Source organism: Phaethon aethereus, assembly GCF_964289735.1.
Source record: "Phaethon aethereus genome assembly, chromosome: 1".
NCBI classification, from domain to species: domain Eukaryota; kingdom Metazoa; phylum Chordata; class Aves; order Phaethontiformes; family Phaethontidae; genus Phaethon; species Phaethon aethereus.
Window position 1 is genome coordinate 162,049,452 of NC_138575.1, and position 23,536 is coordinate 162,072,987.

Here is a 23,536-nt window from a genome sequence, read left to right on the forward strand (position 1 = left end):
GCCTGTCATATGACGGCGAATAAATGATTTGCACCTCTGTGAGAAGTTCACAGGCATTATAGTCTAGCAGTTAAATAGCACCTATCTGTGATAGATAGATATATCGACATATCTACCTACCTATTTATAAACCTAGATCTAACTTCTGATGTACTGGAATTTTTATCAGTACCACTCATGTATTTCAAACTATAAATATTAAATGGACAATGAATTAAAAAGACTTCCTAACCTACACTTGGAAGACACGACTTGGGAAAAGTATTATGGAAAGTATCACAAAAAGATGTGCCTGGTGGCTCACAGCATTGAGTATACACCCCATTGATTAAAGACTTGCACACCAATACATCACTGACATTCTCAAAGTTATTTTGCAGAAAAATGAAATGCTACATCCTCCTTTTTAGTATCCATGTGGACATGAGCAGTGAACAAATCCAACCACCACTATCACCTACAAGCAAGAGCTCAGTTAGACCCCATCCGCCAATATGCTGAACAAGTGAAAATTAAAGCTAGGTATAAGAAAGTGACTATATTATAAAAGGGTCTCAAAATGCTGTTACACTAACACATTCTGGGGCCTAATTACAACCAACACAGCCATAAAGATCAACACATTGGATGTTGTTCTGGAAAAGACGGGAAACAAACTCATTCTGCTGTGAGAAAGCCAGCAAGTCATGCAGAAATGAAAATGGAAAGTCTTCTCTCCCCCATCGCCAATCAATCAGGACATGTGTCACGGCAGTGATGCGAAGTGACTTTCTCTTTTTCATGGAGGCGAGGAACAAATAACCTGCATTAACCAGACGGTCTTTTCTCAGTGTTTCATCTGACCTCCTGCCACAGAAGAGTATATTCATACAGGCTCTACTCATCAGCTATATACTGCAGAACATAAACAGAAGCAGAAGGGAGAAGACCAATCTTATTTACAAGGTACTGAAATTCTTCACATTTTACCCTAAAGGATTAATTGATTGACAGGCAATTACTACCATGTCAGTTGCCAGATATCAAGTGGTACCACACAGCACATCAAGAGGCCTAAAAGGTTTGTGGCTGGTAACGTGGAATTGTCTTTGCTCATACTTGAAGTGATTTTTATTTAGATTCAGACTTGGGCCATCTTTTAAATATAAAGGAGCTAACTACATACACGCAAACCAAGAGACAAGTACCAAAAGATGTTTATCTAATGATTGCTTGAACACATACTAAAATTATATCCTTGGTGGAGCAGGCAGGAATTAAGCATGTGCTTCAAGTCTTTTCTGAGCTTGGTGTTTAAGAGAAGCAAACACTGGCTGATGACAGTGGCAAATAATGAGAATGCACTTTACCACAGTATGACAAATTAGACCATCAATGCCAAAATACCTGGAGTGGTTCTGAGTTCCACTGAGCTAATTTACTCTCCAGCCATTGGGGAAAGGTACTGCAGTAGGGAAGGTGACAGAAAAAGGAAACCTTGATTGAAAGCTAACTTGAAAAAAAACCCCTATGAAACAGCAATGGTGCTTTTTTACATGGCCACAGGACGTTAAACTATGGGTTATTGTTCCTGCTTTACATGTATCTCAAATCGTTCCTCATCAACGTACATGTTCCATGTGCTAAGTAAAATGAAGCCAGTGGTTAAAATCAAATACTTAATAGCGATACCTTTGTCAAAACACACATCATAGTTGCTTGCTGCAATTTGTTGGTGGGAATGCACGGGAGTGATGGCAAGCTGCGGGTGCCCAGCCAGAGAGGGGCAGGCTGGGCTCTGCACGTGGCTGGCCAGCCATGATCCATCCCACCAGCAGTGTCTGCTTTACTCTAGGCTCCTGTCATGCACAGATGTTAACCCCTAGGAACTGGTGCTGAGGTTGGCACCTATGGAGATGCGGGCTGGTTGAGGTATACATGCCCACTACGAGGGATAAAACAGTTCAAATCAGTACTTCTCAGCTGATGAAGAAAGTCCCTCCCAGAGGTCAACTCAAATCATAGGTGAGCTGAACTGCCTGCTGTCTCTTTCGTTGTTGACTACATAGACAGTGTAAGATGATCTGAAATCCCTAGTTAGAGACTGCAACATAACATGTGAGGGCTCCGCTCTCTGTGAGGAAGATAAAAGGGACTCAATGTATCCTGGATACTCCTCCTCTACTCCTTTCCTCCTCAAACTGCTGCATAACAATCTCATGGCATTTAGTGTTCTGCATCTGCTTGAAAGAGTTCCCATTCCTATACACTATGTTTTAACAGCAAGGAAGAATACAGCAGTGTTAAAATGCTCCTGGTTATGTTCCTCCTCTGTGGAGTACCAAGAAGGGAAAATGACTCAATTATAGAAACTAAGAGGAATCGTCAACCATTACTGAAGGTGACTGAAATTCTGTTGGAAAACGTCATGTACAGCTACAGTACTCACTCTAGCTACTGTTTAGGGTTATATTGCTCTCGATGCTTATAGGTTTATTATTAGAAATTAAAATGTGTTAAGAGCCAGAAAAGCACTTTTCTCAATACCTGGAGTATTGCAGGGCTTATTCTCTCTTAAGCCTGCTCCACAGAGTGCTCTGCAGTCAGGGGAAGCTTTTACTCTGCTTTAAGAGCAGATGAGTGTTTTCTAAACTCCAGTCTGGTAAATGAAACCCAAGCTGTTGCTCCTTTATCCTTTGCATTACTGAGCATACCACTTATGAAGGCTCTCTAATAAGAAAGTATCTGACAGAGCTGTTGCTGCTGTGGCCACACAGTTAGGTCTAGCTTAACCTTCCATAGTCACAGTGGTTGCATACCTCTAACTTCTACCTAAAAGTTTTGGTCAGAGAAAACAGATAGCGCCAGATGAAGTGGAAGGAGTTTTCGTATGCACTTCGCTGATGACTGGAATACCTTAGATTGGAGAAGAGTTTAATAAGGGTGTCCATCCCTTCTCTCCCCAGCTGTGAAGCAGGTACAGTCACATTGCTGAGCTAAACAAGATACAGGATGGAGATTCTGCTCTACTCTCCTTCAACACAAGAACAAACCCCTACTGACTTCCATGAAAGCACGAGGGGGACCAGTTCATCAGGCTGCACTCTTCTTCCTCATTAAACAAGCTGGAGTGCTGGATACAGTTTGTTAGAATTAAAAGATCTTGAAAAGTGGTTTTAAATTTAAGTACAAACATCCCTGAACGCAGAACCAAAGAATTTGAGGAGGAATGGGAAGAAAAAACAACTCAGGAAGAGATCTGATGTAACACATAAACAATAGCCCTGCCTGGCTTGAAGAGGAACATGACAGGGAGAAAGGTTTGCTTTGACTTCACAGCTTCAAAATGTACACCCATAGCAGGAGTGGCAGTGCATGGCATTAGTAGAATGGTGCACCTTCTCAATGAAACAATTTCCTCATATTTAGGACAAAGCATCAGCCAGCAAATGGACAGAACAATTAAACCAGTGACAGTTTTACAGCAAAATACCAGTTAGAATGAGCAAAAGCCTTCGGTACAGGTAAAACTAAAAATAATTTAAAAAAATTAATTCCATGCATTCATAGTTTAATGGCTTGACATGCTTATAGTCTCATCAAGCTTGGTGTTGGTTTAGTAGCCAGCAACCTCTCCCAGTTGGTAAAGGTCCATGCTTTATTGGTATACTGCAGTATTAGACAGTGGTGAGTGTGAAATCAGACAGTAACTGCTGTTGGCCTACATCAGGGTATATTCACATTTTAAGAACAAAGAGTGAACATTACAGCCTGGGAAGAATACAAGGTCACTGGGCATCAGTCTTTGTCTAGCCTTGATCTTTCCAGACAGAAATAGAGCAACACATAGAAGGATTCCCTGCTGTACCCAGGGTTAGGGTTGGTTTGCTTTTGTTTGTTTGTCTTTAAACCAACACAACACAGTGCTACAACAGAATTGAAAATGTTCAGCCCCCATGTAAGCTTATGCCAGATACTGTCCATTTCAACAAGACATCTCCCCAAGACTGCAGTGATCCTGCTTACGAGCTACGGCAGATGGGCTTGATCATCGTTGGGTAGAGCCTTCATTAAGAAATGAAGGGCAATCTGATCATGCTCAATGGAGCCCACGTGCCCTGGAAAACAGACCTTCTTCCCCCCTCCCTCCACTCTTCTGCTCCTCAACATGGTGTGGTTTCTCAACTTGAGACTCACAAGCTGGTGGGGTTTTTCTCCCATTCTGAGGTGAGGAGTGCTCTCTGAGACAGGATCACTGTAATAAGAGGAATTAGGTACTCCCAATACAAATAGTTATTTCTGCAGTAAAAGGACATTGAGACAGTGCTCCAAACAATGCGAGGAACAGAAGATACACCATGCTTTGAGGATAGACAGAACGTTGAAAAGGCTTTTTCTCCCAGAGAGGTACATGCTGACAAAACAGTGCATACAATGAAACAAAAAGTGTTTCTCTTTAAACGGTATTAAACAAATGACAAAAATGAGAATGAAGTCCCCAGCATTTTCAGTTTTTAAAATTAATTTTGACTATTGAGATTTATTAAAAAAATCTATGCATATGCACACACAGAAATCAGGAAAGGGCTGGATACGTGAAACACTGCCAAGCTTATGAACTTTTGTTAGTGGGTCCAGGTAAGTTTTTTAGCAGGAAAGGGGAAAAAATAAGGATTCAGCTAATCAAAGATAATTCTAAGTGCCTCACGGAAAAGCAACAGGCATGAGCTCTACCATTCACTGAACTAAACAGAGACCTACCTCTGATCTTGCTGTAAACCACCAAAGGCAAAAACCTGTTTTCTTCTCAAAACAGGATTTTCAGCATTTTAAAGACAGCACCTGATCTCATTTTAACAAGCTTGAAAGCTCTTGAATTGGAAAGCATTCATTTTCCTTCAATCTTCCATGTTCAATCAGTGACAGCTGGATCGTTACTGGCTTTAGAGCTAATTTTTATCAGTAGGAACTGTGGATTTTGATGGTTCTCAGGGGCCAAAACTTTACAAAAAATCATCAATAAAAATAACACCTTAAACCTCTAATCATTCTAGAGAAACTAAGTATTTACCATCATGCCATGCTCACTTATGATCCTAAGGTCTTTACCCCCGTTACTGTAATAATACCAACATTATTTACACTCATACTTGTGAAAAACATGCCTGTGAATACACAGCTCAGCCAGGCACACAGGCTTTCCAGATCTCACTACATTTAAAAGAAAGTGCTCACTGCTTTTAATAACAACATAAAGCAATCTTATTCTACACACTTTGTAGACCACAGAATAAGAACAGAAGACAAAATGCTCTAAAGAACTGCTACACGTCACCCAAACCAGGATTTTATTCATATGCTGTCTTTGATTTTTAAGTAGAAGTTCTGTATTTTAAAATACCAATGGCACCACACAGCCTAAATAGGGAGGAACGCAGAAGATGCCTTTGTTCAGGATCCACATGTTACACAAGAATTATTTCCCTTACAAATAAGTAAATATGTGCCCTTGTCTAGGCATATTTCAGCAACTATAGAAATTACTGAAATAGAAGAGGAAAGACTTTGTTAATTTTCATTTCCTAGGATTTCAATTTCCTTCATTTCCAGGACCTGACAGCACGGCAAAAAGTTTTCCTAATAGAGCTTGACTGAAACCAGAGTCTGCTGCTACCCACATTTGAGAAAAGTTACACATCAGTCTAATCTTTGGGACCTCCTGATGTGCATCAGCCACTTATAATCAGAAACCCCAAAACCATCATCATCAAGTAGGAGATACCAACAAGCAGTTGGGTTTCTGACAAAAGGACTGTTCTCCTACCACTTGTGTATGACAGCAGCTAACAAAAGAAAGGTGTATATATTAAAAATTGTTCCAGAAAACTCAATTTCCCTCATATATTTAGGGTCTCTCTTACTTGGTATGAAGAAGAGGACTGATCCCCTAAATGAAGAGAAAAGAAATGCGCTAAAATGTACAGAAGCTGCCTTAAGAAACTACACCGTTCAGAGAGAGGAGCATTATTAGAAGACTAAAAGGGACTTTGGCTTCCTTCACTATACATGCCTGAACACAGAACCTCTTTCCTTCACACTCACTGCCCTTCCCAGCTGGTAACAACCAGGCTGCTGAATGAGGTGGATCTCTGGTGGTCCTTGTGCACAAAGGTAACTGACACCCAACTCCTTCACACACGGGTGGAAATTAGGAAAAAACTAGACTGTTAATTTGTTTTTCATCATTAGAAGTTAAACTGCAGCAATTAAATTTCATTCTAAAGTCACCTCTGGCAGCAGCCTAATGCCTCATTATGACAAATGAGACTAGTTAAACAAACATGGTATTTGACACAATTTATAGGTCAGACATCCTTTCTTCGCTTGAAGAACTGTTCCAGAAATAGCCACAATTCACACTAATTGCATATAAATCATACTGAAGACATCTGAATCACTGGTTTTCAATACTCAAAATCAGGTCTGCTTCATCAGTTCAACTGATCAACGCAATTCTTGCTCTTTGAGTACCCTAAGAAGCTACTGGGGCTTTAAATTCTCAGAAAAAGGGTGGAAAGCACACTATGCCAAAGGGAATAGTAAATAAATAAGGCTACACATTTTTAGTGTGCTTAAATGTACCTAATCTTAAAAAACAGTATTTCTTATTCTCTTTTTGTTTGTCTTCCCAACCCTGGAGCCCGCCAGAAGCAGCTTCTAGCTGATTACAGAGACCCTGCACATGTGTTCATTCATCATGGGACAGAGGAAGACAGAATTTAAAACATCTCTGCTTCTTAGTGAAGAAAAGGAGGAGCTATAAACAGGTTTTAGATCTGTCTAACCCATTTTGCATTTGATTTTCTCTGGTGACCACCAAGTAAATGCATGTACAGAGAGGCCAGACAGGAACTTCTGGCATGAACACTACTGCTTCAGAATGAATACAGCTGCTTCAACTAATAAAAGCTGCTCCACAAACATCTGTGCAAACAGAAACCAGCCCTACAAATATTCAAGGGGGAAAATACAGGTCCTGAAGCAGTCTGGTCTAATAATACTAGTCCTGTTTAGTGAACTAATTCACAAACCATTGTTTTTTCACCCTTTGCTGGGTTCTAATGACTATGTTCAGCATTGCCAATGCTACGCTGTTGAGAAAATTCCGTCTAATTTTGCATGCCCTTTAATCTTGAGGCAAACTGGTAGATAGATTTAGTTTTTCAAATTATTAGCATGCAACTCTCATTATGCTCATCCATCTACTTTATAACTGATCTCAGCTCTGTACAGCTCACATAATATACAAATACAGCAAACCTAAAACCTTCAGTTACATGTTGACGTTTTTCAGCCACAGAAATTTCTCTTCCAGTTTTTCTTTGATATAACTTGTATCTAGCGTTCAATACAACGGTTAATGGGAGGCCTATGAGCTACAGGCGATTTGAGACAATGGCAGCACTAGGCGCAAATCATCTTCAGAGAACATCCTTCTCTGTCATGCACAAGGAATTTATTTGCTAGAGGATATGAACTTCAACCGAAAACAGCACAGTCTAGGCCATCCAGATATCAATTATTCAAACCTCTATACCTGCAATATTCTACACAAGTCCTAGCTCCTACATCAACTTGTCACTATCTACGTTTCCTTCATCTAGCCAAATTTATTCCCAAATTTTATATCCCAGGTTATTGAGGAAAACTAGATTCTAGGAAAGGCAGGTATTAAAAAAAACCCCAAACACTCCAGAAGATTCCAACAGGACATAGTACGTTTGAGCTGCTGGTGAGCTGGAGAAAACTTAAAATTGTCTGATAAGATTTTTTTCATTCACTCTAGCAAATGATTGAACATGGTCAAGTAGTTGGAGTACCAAAGAAAGAACCCACGTGCCTTTTATCCATAGACTAAGTTGCTAACCACGTCTGCACATTATTTTGGGACAAACTCCTAAACTGCTTTTGCAACTGGACTCCATGTTCATCCAACTATGTGGACAGAGTTAGAATTGGTTCAGTACAGTGACAAGCCATCTGGACAGCCCAACAAGACGCTTCCTCCATGTGCTCTGGAAGGTGGCTCAGGACTACTCAGTTGAAGTAGACACAGCTACTTGATCTTACTGGGATTCAGGTCCTCCATTTGTAGCAACTGCCTAAGGATATCTGGGCACTTCAAGAGTATGGGATTTAAAAGTTAACTCTTGTGAATAAAAAAAATTGGAACACTGCATCTGAAGTACCATCAGCCACATTCCAAAATCTATTAAGAGTTGGTGGGAGAATCAAATCTTTTAATAGCTACCTCTGTTAGACTTGAGACACAGGTATGCTTAGACCACTGCTGTTGACCAGGGTATACAGACTAATCAATGCTTGCAATGACTAACTTGAACTGACAGACTCGTCTTCTCCTGTGTGCTTTGTGAACTAGAACAACAAGAATTCCCCCATCCCATCCCATCCCATCTCATCTGTAGTCTTGCCCAAAGGTTTCTGTTCTTTCCTCCAAGGCCCTTCTGTATTCATCCCACAGAAAAACTCCCAGATGTATTCTGAGGGACCTGATCCTATCTGAAGAACATCAATTTAAAACTGCTCTCTCACATACCATTCTTGGCAAGCACCCAGATATGAACCACATGTCTGGTGGAGGAATTTGGCCCACAGAGTGTTTTTAATTAAATGCTTGTCTACTGATATTAAACTGAACTTCAGTGGCATAAGAATGCTGCAAAATGGTTCATCCTAAATGAAATTATTTCCTATGTAATTTACAGACTTTATTTCTTCAAACTGGAAGAATTCCACATGTGTTAAAATGACAACCACTTAAACGTTTAAAGTTGAAAAAATGCCAGATGATAGAAAACAGTCAAAGAGAAATCCTCATATTTGATTTTTGAGAATAATATTCAAAAGGAATTCAAAAGGAAAAAAAAAAAAAACTGTTGAGACAATTCATTAGCAACTAAGCTAACTCCAGTCTGTTCTGGCAGAATTATAAATCCATTATCTTTGTAGGCATATGAGAGAAGAAAGCAAAATAGTAAACAGTAGTTATAAAATTTTATATTCACTTAAATCCAAATAATATGAAATCTATTCACTTTTCTGAAGTAGGAGAAATGACTGCAAACCCTTTCGTTGAAAATCCATCACTTGAACTCTAATTTTACTGGCTAACAAAGCAATTAATTTATCTCTCCAGATTGCTATTACTTTACTGTATAATATGACTACTGGTACTTTTGCTGCACAGGCAGCAAAAAAATCAAAAGAGACTCATGCACCCAACTCCCCATGCTCACACTATCTGCTAACATGGGCTTCAACTAACTATATTTCATCTTAAATATTGAGAAGTTCAAAGCAATTATTTTACAGCTACTCTAAATCCAAAACACAAACTGCCTTCTTTTAGAATAATATACAAGCAAGCTTTTCCCTAATTATTAGTCTCACTGTTTCTAGGTTCATGCTTTAAACTACAAGAACAAACAAGAGCATTCCTTGTCACCAAAATATCACTGTCTAAAGAGATGCTTTAAATCATTCCTGTTCAAAAATGAGGTATCTAATCTTTAAGAAAAACAACACACTAAAGGAGATGAGCAGGTTAAAACTTATATTTACATGAAGATACATTTTACTGCAAAAAAGTAAAAGTATATAACAAGACATGCCTAACTACTGCATGTATCTTTTTAAATATCCTTCACTCAGATTTAACTCCGTTAAAATGTGCATAGACCAAGGCATTAGAAAAATTTAAAACACTTCCTATTTTATTATTTTTGTAAAATTGATCTTGAAAATTTTTTATTGTCTAGATTTATAAAGCCCTGTAATTTGTTCATCAGTACTTCTGTGGGTGGATTCATCATTGCTGCATGCATGTACTGCATGACGCAGATCACTGCAAGTGACCTGCAGTTCAGTCAGTACTGTTGTTCCTCACTTAAAATTCTCAAATTTAGTTCCCTTCCCCCACAAGAAAAATATGTAACAGTTAAAATTAAGGCCAATGTTAAAAAGCATATTTGTCTCCCAGATCTAACAACTGCAGGACACTTTCCATAGAGGAGACCTTTCATCTGAATTAGGTTTTATTAGTATGCAGCCTTAATTCTCAACACTTTTAGTCTGTGAAAAGGAAGTTTACAAAGAATCAGTCTTTCTGTCCTTCTGCACATGTGCCAAAATCTTGCTACTCTATGTACAGTACAGAAGACAATCAGCCTGGACCACAGTTAGTCCCATCATTCTCTGTGTCAGGGGATGAAAAATTTATTAGGTGGCACTATTACGCCTAATACGCCTACGACAGACTAATTTGATTCTGTACAGATAAAGATTTTTCATGATCAAAGCAAAAAATAAAATCAAACAGCCACATCTCCAAAACCCCCACCAAAATCACCCACACCAGAACTTTGATGTCTCTGTGAATAATTCCACTGAAAGAATAAGGGAAAAAATCTCTTGCAATTAATCTTCATACCACACTGATAAAGGATAGAAAGGATTGCCTTGCAAGTAATATTCATTCCACTCTTCATTAGAGCTGTTTCAAACTAATTTTTTTTTTCACTTGAATTATATCTTTCATCTTGTTCTTTCTTGTCCAAGGAAGAGTTTGGAGTTTCAAAACCTCCTTCACCAAATCAGCCAGTTGAACCCACTGAAGAAAAAGCCAATACTGTCATTGTTCTTGTACACATGCCCAATTTGTATCCTCAGTTCATCAGTTAAGATTATAAAATGGGTTATGAAGATGAGTAGACCAAACACATTCTTGCTATGAAAATATTGTCCAGCATATTTCAAGATTTCAACAAGTCTTGGTCTTAAATATCAAGCTGCCTGCATTTGGCTGTAAGTTTAACTTTTTTTCCCTAACTCTGTTGAGGCACTCGTAAGTTGCTCTCCTTATATAGGAGAGAAAAAAATTGTAATAGACATACAAAAGAGCACAACATATCTACTTAATTTCATTTTTGTTTGTTTTGTCAAAATAACTAATCAAGTATCAAAGAAGCTATAGTATATACCTAAAATATGACTTCATACAAAGAATAGGTGAACGTACGAAGTCTTACAAAGGTACATAAATCAGTAATAATTTTCCTCTCCTCCTGCCTTTCAGAGGAGATGCATTACTGTTAAGCTTCACTGAGACTTATCCTTATTATTGTATTTCTCGTATCCCTTGCCTCTGGCTGGTCAGTACAATGATAACATTTGAAATAGCCCATGCACTGAAATTATTACTAGCCACTCTTCATGAGCCCCAGAAGATGCAATCACGGTATCCACTGGTCTCATATGTCCAGGCCCCTAGCAGCTGAAGACCTGCACACCATCTTCATCACTGAGGCCAACAGACACATCCTCCTCTACCTCCTCATCAAGCTGAAGGCTTCCAAAGGAGTACTTATTTCTAGGCATGGGAGAGGAACTCAGCACAATGGGATTTCCAAACACCAGAGGGTGAGTGAAAGGGTTAATGATTTCTGAGTCAGAATCGCTAGATTCTGTCCCACTGCTGGTGGAGCCCTCCATCATCTGGATTGCAGCCATGTGATCCATCACGCCACTGGTATGCAGCGAGTGTATAAGTGGGCTCTGCTTTGACTGTGCCCCAGCTGGCATACCGTTGGCCATCATTTGGCCTTCTGGAGAAGACAACTTAGCCACCCCATCTCCTTTACAATATCTCTCTGATCTATACTCCTGCCCAGGGGTTGAGGATATCTGGCTCAGTATAAATGGATCTGTAACTGATTTATTGCAGAGATTTGGGATTTTCTGTGCATGAGGCCATTGAGAACCTGGAGAATATCTGCCATACCCATGGCAGCTACTGGCATGGCTATCCTCCTCCCCAGTCCTCACTCTGCAGTCATGCCCATTTTCTGAGACATAACCCTGAGAGCCAGTTCTACTCAGGCTCATGTTAGGGCTTGACCCTTTGCTACTGGGAGGCAATGGAGTGGCCAGTGGACTACGGCTCCCTGGCCCTCTAAACATTTCGTCAACTAGTGAGCTGTGCCTTGGCATCCTGGGGCTTCCCCCAGTGTAGAATGAGAGATTAGCTGGGTTATCATCAAGGTACTCTTCAGAGAGGTACTGGGAAGACTTCATAGAGGCTGAGGAATCCCTGTATCTAGTTCTATTGCGATTTTCATCTCTATAGTGAATATAGGCACCACTGGTCAAATCACCCTCATAATTGTCATTTGTTTGGGAATATGACCGGGTTATTTGTCCTCTGAGGAGATCATACTCGCTATCTACATCACTGCAGTCAATGAAAGGAATGGAGGTGCTGCTGCCATGAGCAGCCCTGGAAGCTGGACCTGTGCTTGGTTGCTGTGACTGAGGTCTGTTCTGCTGCATCCTGTCCTTAGCAGCCTCCTCTTCTTCCTCCACTGTTGACACCACCGCTCCATCCACCTTTCTGCCTTCCTTCGGGCTCTTCTTCAAGGAAGGGCTCTTCTGCTGTCCAGTGTCTTCTGTTGAAGCCTTCAATTCCTTCCCTTGCCGGCAGCTCTGCACTGCTGCAGCATCACTGTCATCTCCATAGGCAAAGCTAGAGCTCTGGAAAGATAAAGAAGGGAAGGCAAAGGGGAAACAATGGGGGAGGGAGGGGTGGGAAGGGAGAGGTTTGGGAGGGAAGGGAGCCAGAGGGAAAAGGCTATGTGTAATTACGCACCAGAATTTTAGACTGCATCTTGCAGCAACATAGGAGCCTCTTGAAAGTGGAAGAGGCAACCCAAACTTCAAAATGAGTTAAAAAAAAAAAAAAGGGGGTATGTGTGTCTCTGATCTTAAGAAGAGAAAAATACATAAACTAAGCAAGGGTTGGAGAAGGCAGACAGAATGTGGTGATATGTAAAAAGGGGTATTTGAGGTGTTTCAATGCATTCAAGGCATTCATCAATACTAAGAACGTCAACCTGTTCGCACTACTCTGAGAAGCTGGGTGGACAAAAGATACATGCATAAGACAAATTTTGCACAGCCTCCATACACTAAAAAAGCCATATGTGGGCTTTTGAACAGCCCACATTCAATCCCTGGAGCATACCCACTACTAATTCCTGGGCTGGCTTTTCTATACACAGAAATATGTTGCATCTGCCCAGTAGCCATGCTCCATCTACCTGAGCTTGTTTTAGCAATATTAAAATGCTAAAAGGTATTGGAAATGGGCTAAATTTATAGCAGAATTCTCTGAATTTCTTAGATTTGCAGGAATGAGAGAGCCTGTGAATATCAAAAGGAAGCAATGCAAGGAAGGTGAAGGTGCATATAGCTTTTTAAAATATATTAACCTACTAGCTTGCTTCTGCCATTTAAGTTCTACTTAATGTAAGGTTAGGTTAATAAAGGTTTGCCTCCACAAACAGAGATGAGCACAGAGAAACACTGGCAGGTAGAGCAACTCCAATAAGCCGGCTCCTCTGGGGGCTGTAGAGCCATCAACCCATGGTCTGGGTGTGCCTGGGATGCCAGCAACCGAGGAGATAAGAGCACGTGCATATTGATTGGGTGGGTAGGCCAATGTGCAATTGCTAGCAAACATTAAACTGGACTAGCTGGCAAGTCGGATAAAAGAGCTGGGAGCCATTACTGGAGCAGCCGTAAGTCAGGCCAGACACTGGAAAGACCATGGGGCCTGGGGGTTAATTACTGGTGATGGCATAAGTCTGGACTAGCTATTGAGGAGACACCTTTGATGTGCATGTGTCTCTGTGTAACTAGGAACCAGGGTACCCAGCTTTCAGTTACTGGGTAGACCAGGTGTCTAAGACGAATTACTGGAGGAACCCATAGTGAGAGAGTGAGTGTGTGTGTGTAGATCTGAGTACTGGCAACAGGAGCGGGGCTGTGAGCCTTGGGGGCTTGTATGTCCAGGTACCAGCCACTGGGAGACCTAAGGATCCAGGGCTCTGCTGCTGGATAGACTGTCTAAGACAAGTTACAGTAGGGATCCATATCGTATATATGTAAATGTATTTTCCACTAATGAACTGTCTTCTTGATCAGACAAAGAGTGGAACAGGGTGAAGCCACTGGCACTGTTTGTGCTTGTGGGAGTGCTGTTTTCTGTGTTTACCTCTGTGTGTATGTGTATATATACTGTATATGTGCATTTATGTGGGTACCTATTGTGAATACACGCTCAGCCTTACTACTAGCTGGATCTGGGAACATGTAGCTGCTGCAACCTCACCACTGTTGGACTACTGAATTTGCAAACTCCTAATGCATAACAGCTATCAATGTAAGACAAATACATTAGGTATATACCAGAGATAATAGCTTAAAAGTCCATAGCTGTAATTTTTCCGAGGAAAAAATTCTTCTCCTCCCTGGTTAATACAACAAAACACCTTGTCATGAGCAAGTAAGACCACCCCCCCAGTGAAGGAAAGGAATTAAACTTTTCACAGATGCAATAACCAGCTACAACCTAGGGCCCCAGCAGTAACACTGTGGATTGCAATTCTTCATACAGCTCAGACAAGCTCACTATTTATATTTGTCTGGTTGTCTGGAAGCAACTGTTCCACAGCGGAAATGAACATGTTCCACTTGCAGTACCTAAAACTTGTAACACCCAGGGCTCCCAGTTAAATGGAAAGCTAGCAGAAAACTATGCTCCTAGAGTTTCAAAACAGCAATTAGTGGAGGGTAATGTAACAAGAAATGTTTAAAAGGCATGATCCAGGGTTTCATCAACATCACTGACTTGTTTTGGCACCTCTGTATGCTGTTCTGAAGGCTGTGCAGTAAGACTCCTGATGGAATGAATCTTGCTGTGCTTCCTGGAGATAAAAGGAAAATCACAGTAAGAAGCCATTTCAGTTTTTTCTACAAATAGGAATCAAGAGACATGCCTCCTTTAAAACAAAACCTTGGACTAGCAGCTTTCATAAAAGTTTGCTCCAAAACAGATTAACATTCCTCCTTTCTGTAAAATTTAAACGTGCTATGTGCAGCAAACATACTGTAGTAAGAAAAGGGAGAGGCCCTGAAGCAAAAATGGTCTATCACCGGAACATGAGTCATAAGCAATGAACTGATGTCATGGTTTTTGTGGCCGTTACCTTCAGCTCACCATAAGCAAGATGAGTTCAGACAGAACTGGCTCTAGCAAGTTGTAAGCCTTCCCTGGAGACCCTTCCCTTGCGGTTGGCTATACCTATTGCTGTTACTTTCAGTTTTGTTCTCAGGTGAATATGTGTGTTCACATACATTAACCACACCCCACCGAAAAGGGTGCAGATCAATACGGGAGGAAGTTAACCTGTGACAGTGGGATACTCACTGATGAAAAAATGATTGAAGACTACTGATTTTAAGTAAAGTATAGGTTATGTCAACTTCTGCCAGAACATTCAGGACCAAGGGGATATTATACAAATGATAAACTGTCAAAACAGCAAAGGAACTTTTCACTTGGACTGATGCCAAGATCTGAGACTAACTGGAAATCATGCCTTTTCTTTGATTAAAACATATTCGGATAGTTCATTTATCTCCTCTCACCTTTCAAACTGTACTTTTTTGTGCCCTCCTTCTTTAACATAGTCAAGAACTTGCTTCTGAGTCCGACCACTGGAAGAAAACCACAGTTAAAATATCAATCTGAGATAATGAATTTGCCACATTTAATACAATATATCACCTGGGTCATCGTAAACATGTATGTGGCCTGCATATGAAGTCACAGCAACCGGAAAAGTAATTGTCACTATCAGCAGAAACTCATGTCATAAATGGACCTGGTCAGATATACACAGATTTTTATCATTTTGCCTGTTACTTACCTCTTTTTTTTGCTACAGTACTACTTTTTGATGCTTAAATTCAGTTGTGTGCCCTTTATAGGGTACTACATTACTGGGAAGTCACGACAATAAGAAAGTTAAGCAAGGGTTAAGTTCCTTTTGAGAGTCAAATACTAGCCTCACCTCGTATCAGTAGCCCTGGAACCAAGATGAAAACCACTGAAATGCATTTCTCAGTTGCTAATATGAAACACATCAACTAAACATACGTACATTTTCTGCAGAGATTTAAGCTGGAAATCTCTCTCTCCTTCTGCTACAGGCCATGAAAAAGTAGTGAGAAAGCCCAGCACTTCCTATTGTACAAAGATGTAAACTCCAAAGGGAACTGAGAGCAGTAAAGGAAATCCACACCTCAAGAATGTTCAGTAGAGACCCAAATGGTTTATACTAACTTTATTATCACAAGGCCTGGAAGAAGTTAGTGAATGTACCAGCATAGCTCACAGTGAGTGGAGGATGTAGCCAAAACTTGCTCTCCAAACCAGGAGGTAAGTTGAGGTAAGTCTTCTATTTACTCAGGCAGAAACTTAACAATTATAGCTTGTTTACCCTAACACAGGTCCTTCCATCTTAATTAATTTACTTTGCAGGCAGGAAACAAAGTGGGAAGACAGAATGGCCATAACCACTATATTCTTCTGCAAGGCACTAGAGTGTACAGTTTATCTCAGCAGAGAGGGTTTCTGCCTGTTCAGCTTGTATCAGCTTCACAAACAAAATAAACTGTATGAATAAAACGATTTCCCCCCGGCATACACAACATGATATCTACAATGAGGCTTCTGCCAGTCTAAGAAAAAAACCAATAACCCAACTATTAAAAACCTCTCTACAGCTCGAAAAATATTGCAGGTAGACTTGGCCTTAGCATAGGTGGTCATCTCACATAAACCCCTTGCAAACATAACATAAAGACATGCCAGTGCTTTTAACTGCATACAGATGGGTTTACCACAGGGATATGCAACAAAAATACAAATCTCTACTCAGATACATGGGAAAGATCCCATCCTAGAAGCAGAGGATCCAGAGAGTGCCAAAAAGTTGCTAGCTAGTGTTACTTAAGACACAGGTGGATTTTCCTAGTGACACCAGCTGGAACCTATATACTTACCTCCAGAAAGTTACTTTGCAACAGCTACTACAAAATAAATGCAGGCTTCTTCCCTACTGTGTTTTTTTCAATGTTCTGTCTGAGAAGCAGCAATGGAAAATATAAAGGAGCAAAGTACAATGTAAAAAAGAGGAGCTGAAAATAATAGGTTTAATCCTAGATCATTATGGACGTGATTTTGAAATGGGGAGCCAACAAAAGTGGAAAGAAGAATTCAGATCTTACCTGAACCTAAATGATGAACCTCTAGAAAAAAGAACGGGTTTAGGCTTTGGTTTAGGTTCCTCAAAAAGCCTGAAAAAGGCATGATGCTCCACACAGATCTTCCAGAAAGACTTGCAAAAATCTCGACTGGCCATAAGGAATTCCAGCGTGTCCTGGAATGAACTCTGAAAATGGAGATGGCATTTGCAATGTAAGCAAGCAAGCAACACATATTACAGAGACGCACTGACAAAGCAGGCGCTATGCTACCAAAAAAAGCTTTTTCCCAACTCACTGGCTTTCTGGCTTAACAGGCCTTATCCTTCCCACTTGAAGACATCTCTGATTTCCCTTGCAGTATCAGAGCTATTGCTCAAACTTCCTTTCATTGACAAATATGACAGAGATAAAGCAGTGGTCTTAACATTAATGAGAAGAGGTGGTTTACATGCTATAACCTAAAGAATTGATGATACAGTACCAGAGTCTCAGCCAGAAGACGACTCTGTGACATTCAGTTTGTATCTCCTTTGCTGGGACTGCTCACCTGAGATACCAGGTTGATACGTGCAGTACGAAGAGTCAATATAAGCAATTAACTCTAAAAAATAATCTTCTTGAGGTGATAAAAACATACATTTGATCTGTGAGTAGATATTTACCAAATAACCTTTTGTCAACTTCATCAATTCCTGACAAGGACTTACATTCACATCAGGCCGTAGTTTGATAAGAAAACGTTTCCTCTTGAAGCTCAGCTTTCGAACCTTAGCCCAGTTGAAGGCATTGATCTTGGTGTGACCCTACAGAGAACAAAGCCAGCAGAGTTTAACCATTCCAGATCTGAATGGAGAAATCTAAACCACTAAAGAAAGCTTGTCATAAATTAATCATCTATTCACTTCACTTGAAATTATGGTATTTCTTATCATTCATCCTCTGATAATGCAAACGATAAGCATCTGGTGCTGTGACTGAAGGCAGGTACTTATGGTTAAACTCTTGTGTATTTATAGGACTAGGTATACTGAGTTGATGTGAAAGTATCTGACCCTGTATCACTGCACGAAACAGGGTGGCCCAGTTATTGTGCAGATGATGTCCAATGTGCAGACTCTGATTTTCAGTGGACTCAGACAACTCCCAGAGACGCCTCCTTCACTTTCTACCAGCTACAGAGAATGCAGGGAATCCAGACACCTAACATGGTCATCTTACTTTGATGGCGTAGATTTCTTTCTTCTTTGTCTGTTTACATGTCAAAATAAACACCCCTTTAAATATTACTTAACTGGGGGGGAAAAACCAGCAACTGAAGGTTTATATTGGAACTGCAAAATACTGTATTTTGACCTTTCATAGGGCGCAACAGAAGTAAAAGGAACCTAAATAAATTACTTATCTCTGAAGAGTCACAAAATTCTTTTCCCCTAAAAAAGCAACCAAAAACCAGAAGCAAACAGGAAGCCTGAGAGAAATGATCTTCAAAATACTACAATCCCCAGCCACTGCATCATTAGCCCCCACTCCCCAAAAGTCTCAATCTATGTTAGAAGGTATTGGAGTTATTAATTTAAAATATTCATTGCAGTAGTTTGTTCAGTAAAGACTTCAATACAAATATGCCTACACCACAGCACAGAAGTTTCAGAGAGCTACTACAGGATTGCTAAATGCAGAAACCCACGTCGATTTGGGTGCCGTCACCAGACGGACGTAGGAGTAATGACAGTGTGATGATCTCTGCTAAGGCAACCTGCTGTATAAGAATCACATAATTAATCTCCCTTAGAATATTCATCAGCACTGACACCGATTTCTAAATAGATGGCAGGCTTTAAAATAAGTCTCTCTGAGTACTGCTTATGCCATTTGTGAGTGAACCTTTATTTCCCTTGAGGTCATTCTAATGAGGTCTTCATATTTCAATTTCTCTCAGTTATACCAAAATAAAAAGATGAACTTAAGGCTCTTGCCCTGTGCAGTGCTTGAAGGAAGCCCTCAGCCTACTGCCAGGGGCAAACCGCTGGACACACTCCAGCAGGTCAGAGTGAGCAAAATTTCCAAGTTTTTCTGAAAATTAAAAAAACAAACTGTTTTGAAAGTCCCAAACACATTAGGACAAGAAGAGATGACTGAGTTTTAAAGTTTTACAAATCAGGCCTTGGGCCTTCAACCAGCAGCTGCATTTTTACATAAAGATCCCAGTGAGGTCCATGCTGTTTTGTGTAGACACATACTTTCAGCTGTAAGCCAATCTTAATTTATAAGGCTTTGCAATTCATTAATTCAGCTAATGACAATACTGTAGGGGAGCAGGGGAAGGGCCTAAACATACAATTATTTGAGTTATGTGCATTTCTAACAACATCCTGGTGTTCTCATGCTTCAATTTTTGGGTTTTACTAGGAACACATTCAGTTGAGCATGATTTTTTAAAACTTTTTTTTTTTTTTTAATTTATATCTCAGAGCATTTGGGTCGGACATATTTCTAGGTTAGTTTGTTGCTGTTGTTCTTTATAAAAAGATTCAAAGTACTTTATATGGTTGGAAACACTAGTATTTTAACTGAAGTCAAACAGTTAAAACAAATAGTCTTTTCTGACAATTGTAAAAATGGACATTTTAAAGAACAGTTTACTTACTGTTTTTAACACACAGTGAGGTAAGTAGCATTTTGGATGCTAGTAGACATAAGTTCATCTGAAGTGAAAGCAGTTTACACCAGCTGACTACCTGTACCTTCAAAACTGTAAGAGCTCAGCTTGTTATTTACCTAAGGGGAACTGCAGAACAAAAATTTGATACATTTACTAATGATGCTTCACGAAAACTTACTAGGCTGACTAGGGTGGGAGAGGAGAGGAAAGAATGTAAGGAATATACTTTGGATCTTTTAGGGAAAGAAGTAAGATTCATGGATTCAGCAAAGGTATAATGGCCAAGGCTGGTCAAGAAAATTGTAAAAACTCTGACAAAGTAAGGCTACGGAGAGCTTACATTCACTTCCTACATCCTTGTAGGATGAGTACATCCTCCGTGTACTCCACCTGTCTGTTGTTTTATTTGTCCCTGCTTCACACCCTTTTATTATACACCATGCCTGCAAGACCTACCTGCTCCTCTATGTAGGAGGTGTCAGCATGACCAACTTGCAAATTGTGAGCTGTGGATCAGTTTGCATCTGGAACAGCACATTGTGGCTGCAGGTGGGAATTCTACCCTGTGCATGCAAACAAGGTAAGAGTCCCTGGAAGTGAAGGGCCTAATGCAGCTATAAAAGGTTCAAGGTCATTGTTAGAAAAAATTTGGAAGTTGATTAATTTTTCCAAGCAAATTCTTTTAGACATGGTTGAGGTCCTGAAATCTTATTGCTGTAAGAAATCTCTCTGCTCTATAAAGTACAAAGTCATGTCCTAACCTGAAACACCAGAATGCCTGTGTTGGCAACAGCCAGGTTGATTTTTGTCCCTTCCCTGTCTTTGGCTGGATGCAAGCGTATTCCATACATCTCCAGCCGACGAGCAATCTCCAAAAGCTGGAAGTCAGACTCTGCTGGTGTCTGTCCCCTGGAGAAAGAAAACAGAGAAGATGCACAAATTCTTCACACCTTTTAATAGAGATGAACAGGTCCTTCAGAGAACAAAGAGACATTTCATCAAAGAGACTGAAACCTGTCAGAGGTATAATATCTGTATGGTTTTTCTATGTCCTCAGATTTGTATCCGCTAGAACAACAACTTTATCTTAGTCTAAACCAATAACACAGAATCCACAGATTTTAGAGTCTACTAAAAATTTTAATCGCTCCAATTCTGAGACACCTGATACAGCTAGATTTTGAACCATTAACTTTAACAGAATTCACTGCCACTCTTTGTATTTTCCCTTGGAAAAACATGCTATATTCCTTAAAAAAAAAAAAAAAACAAAAAACAAACAGAAGTGTGTAAGGATGTTGTTCATTGTAAAAGTGAATGCAATACCAAAATGAAGTAAAACAGAAGATGTGAAAACATTAACTTAAATGTTGGGAACCCATAAGTACTAAAGTAATGACAAAATTATGCAAAAGTTTAAATTATTACGGCTACAGAAGTCCCTACCATTCATATCTAATTCAATGTGGCTCAAAATTAAATTGTTCAAGTTTTGAAGTGTTCTCAACAGAAAAAAAATACCTTCCTATGCCTTATTTGTAATTCTTTTAACCATCTCCTTATTACTAGTCTTTTCTCCAAGCCTTAGGATACCAATTTGCATCATCATCTTGAATCCTATTCCCCCAAAGCTCTAGTTCTGCAAGCTCTTTGTGCTTTTCCCAAAACTATCACTAAACCCCTTCTTCACCCATCTCTAAATACAGCATGGAAAGGTGAAAAAGCAACATTCAATGTCCTTGAAATCAAAAGACTGCTGTCAGAAGTGCCTGATTGATCAGTCATCATTTGCAATCATAACTGCATGCACAAAATCAGCAGTGAAGCATTTTGTATGAAATAGACTGTAAAATAATGGCATGCGTGAAAAAATATCAAAATCAATTACTCTTTAAACATCTTGTTACGATGGCAGGAGAAAGACAGGAGTAACCTTCAGGAAATTCACTGAACATTATCTGAGAAGTAACCTTTGAGAAACTCAAGAGTTCCCAATCTCTCTTGTACTTATGATCTAGCACATATTTACAATTAGTTACTCTAAAGGAAAAGGCAGCCAATAACAAGAACAGAAAAGTCTTACATGTGACTACGGTGAAATTCCATGATTTTGTCTTCTAGTGCTTCTTGCTGAGGTATATACTTGTTCTTCGCTAAGTGTTCACGATCTACCGTTTCATCAAAATCTCCAATCTCAGCTATGGAGAATTTTAAGAAAAGTTTATTAAAACATTGCATTAAATCTGAAATTTTGGGACAATCCAAAAGGTGCAGACAACTGGGAAGAGAGCAGAGAAGCAAGCATAGTTTCTTGCAAGCTGTGTCATGGTTTTGTGATTCAGATTCCCACTACATTATCTTCCACACCTTCCTTCTTCCTCCCTTCTCCTCTGTGTTAGTATCTGATTTGTGGTAAGTGGTGGGATTCCTCCCATCCACCACAACCAAGTTAGCAGCTATTGGATGTCAACTGAACAAATGAAGCCATCACAGTGCTCCCTTGACATGAGTGTGGGATAAGGGGGAGGAGGTGACAGGGAGGACAGCGCTAATTCAGCACCTCTCATCCATCTTTCACACACATGGTGGTGCCCAGGTGCCTTTCCCTGGAGCAGTCAAGCACACTCCCCAGGACAATGTCCCACACCGTAATCTTCTGGGGGAAATCTGAAGAGAGATGGTTTTGTTTGCTTGTTTGAATGCAGGCATGTATTCCACCTCGTGAGGTTGTGAAACATTTGTCTTCCTCTAATTTTGCAGCAGTTTGAGACACATTTTGTCTCCCTCCTCCTCAAAGTCGCTCCCATCTGCTGCAGTTATTCAATACCGTGTGTGCAACAGTATGTCACACCCACTTTCCATTTTGCAGCCCATTCAGTGAGATTTCCCTTTTTTTTTTCCTTTGGATGGCGGGGGTGGGGTGGGGTGGGCAAGCTATGTGTGGGTGCCAGATTACTATCTTGTTGCCTGCTATTCTTGGAATGACTCTGAAAATCTTGCTATCAGCTTTTTCACTGAACAGCATAGCAGCCTCTACCTGCAAGCCTGCTGGAATAGGTTGTAGCAACAATGCTACAATGAAGGTTGCTACCTTAATCATGTCAGTGAAATTAAAATGCAGTGCCCTCAAGTTAAATCCAGGTTATAGTCAGACATGTTGTTGCACAGTTGACCTAGGATGTCACAGACCCAAGCTCATATCCTTGCCTCATCCATACCTCAGTTCTGCTCATGTAAATGATCCCTTAATCCAGTTCTGTCCAAAATAAGCTGGTTTAGAAAAAAAGAAGGGTTTCCGATGATGTTTAAAACACTGCAGGTGACTTCTGACAAAAGTTTGCCTGAGATCAGATGTACCTGCAAATGCGGAGGGGGAGCAATAACCTTGCGTAGGCAGGGAAAATGAAGACCAAAGCATCTATGAATGACAAAGCAGTAACCTTTCAACCCAAGTTGCCTACAGTCATACCATGACTTTTTATACTTCGGAGGTCAGAGGTGGAAAAGAGTTGATAACTGAGGCAGTCTGATTTCCACCCCTTCCCTCATCCCATCTGCTCTGAATCATTCCTTAAGACAGCAGAAATACTACAGAATCTTTCAGAGTTCTTCTTTGTAACATGTCCCTTTTGTCTCCATCTCAGAAGTATGAGTAGTTCAGACATCAGAGGTGTAGACGGTTCAGTGAAGAACTTGATAAGAGAT

The 23,536-nt window shown here is 40.1% G+C and overlaps 1 protein-coding gene across 5 annotated transcripts in view; it reads right to left on the reverse strand.

Moving 5' to 3' along the window:
- Positions 1 to 23,536, reverse strand: part of FARP1 (FERM, ARH/RhoGEF and pleckstrin domain protein 1) — a gene marked incomplete at both ends in the record, with an annotated part of 174,550 nt that overhangs the window by 40,619 nt on the left and 110,395 nt on the right. For 2 of the 5 annotated variants that reach the window (XM_082009256.1, XM_082009255.1), the window contains 7 exons: positions 12,348 to 12,588; positions 14,759 to 14,822; positions 15,547 to 15,615; positions 17,191 to 17,354; positions 17,877 to 17,972; positions 20,593 to 20,740; positions 21,915 to 22,029. In XM_082009256.1, the coding sequence (XP_081865382.1) occupies positions 12,348 to 12,588; positions 14,759 to 14,822; positions 15,547 to 15,615; positions 17,191 to 17,354; positions 17,877 to 17,972; positions 20,593 to 20,740; positions 21,915 to 22,029 (897 nt within the window). Of the gene's footprint in view, positions 1 to 12,347; positions 12,589 to 14,737; positions 14,823 to 15,546; positions 15,616 to 17,190; positions 17,355 to 17,876; positions 17,973 to 20,592; positions 20,741 to 21,914; positions 22,030 to 23,536 lie in introns of all 5 variants that reach the window. The other 3 variants (XM_082009254.1, XM_082009253.1, XM_082009252.1) reach the window with 2 other exon arrangements.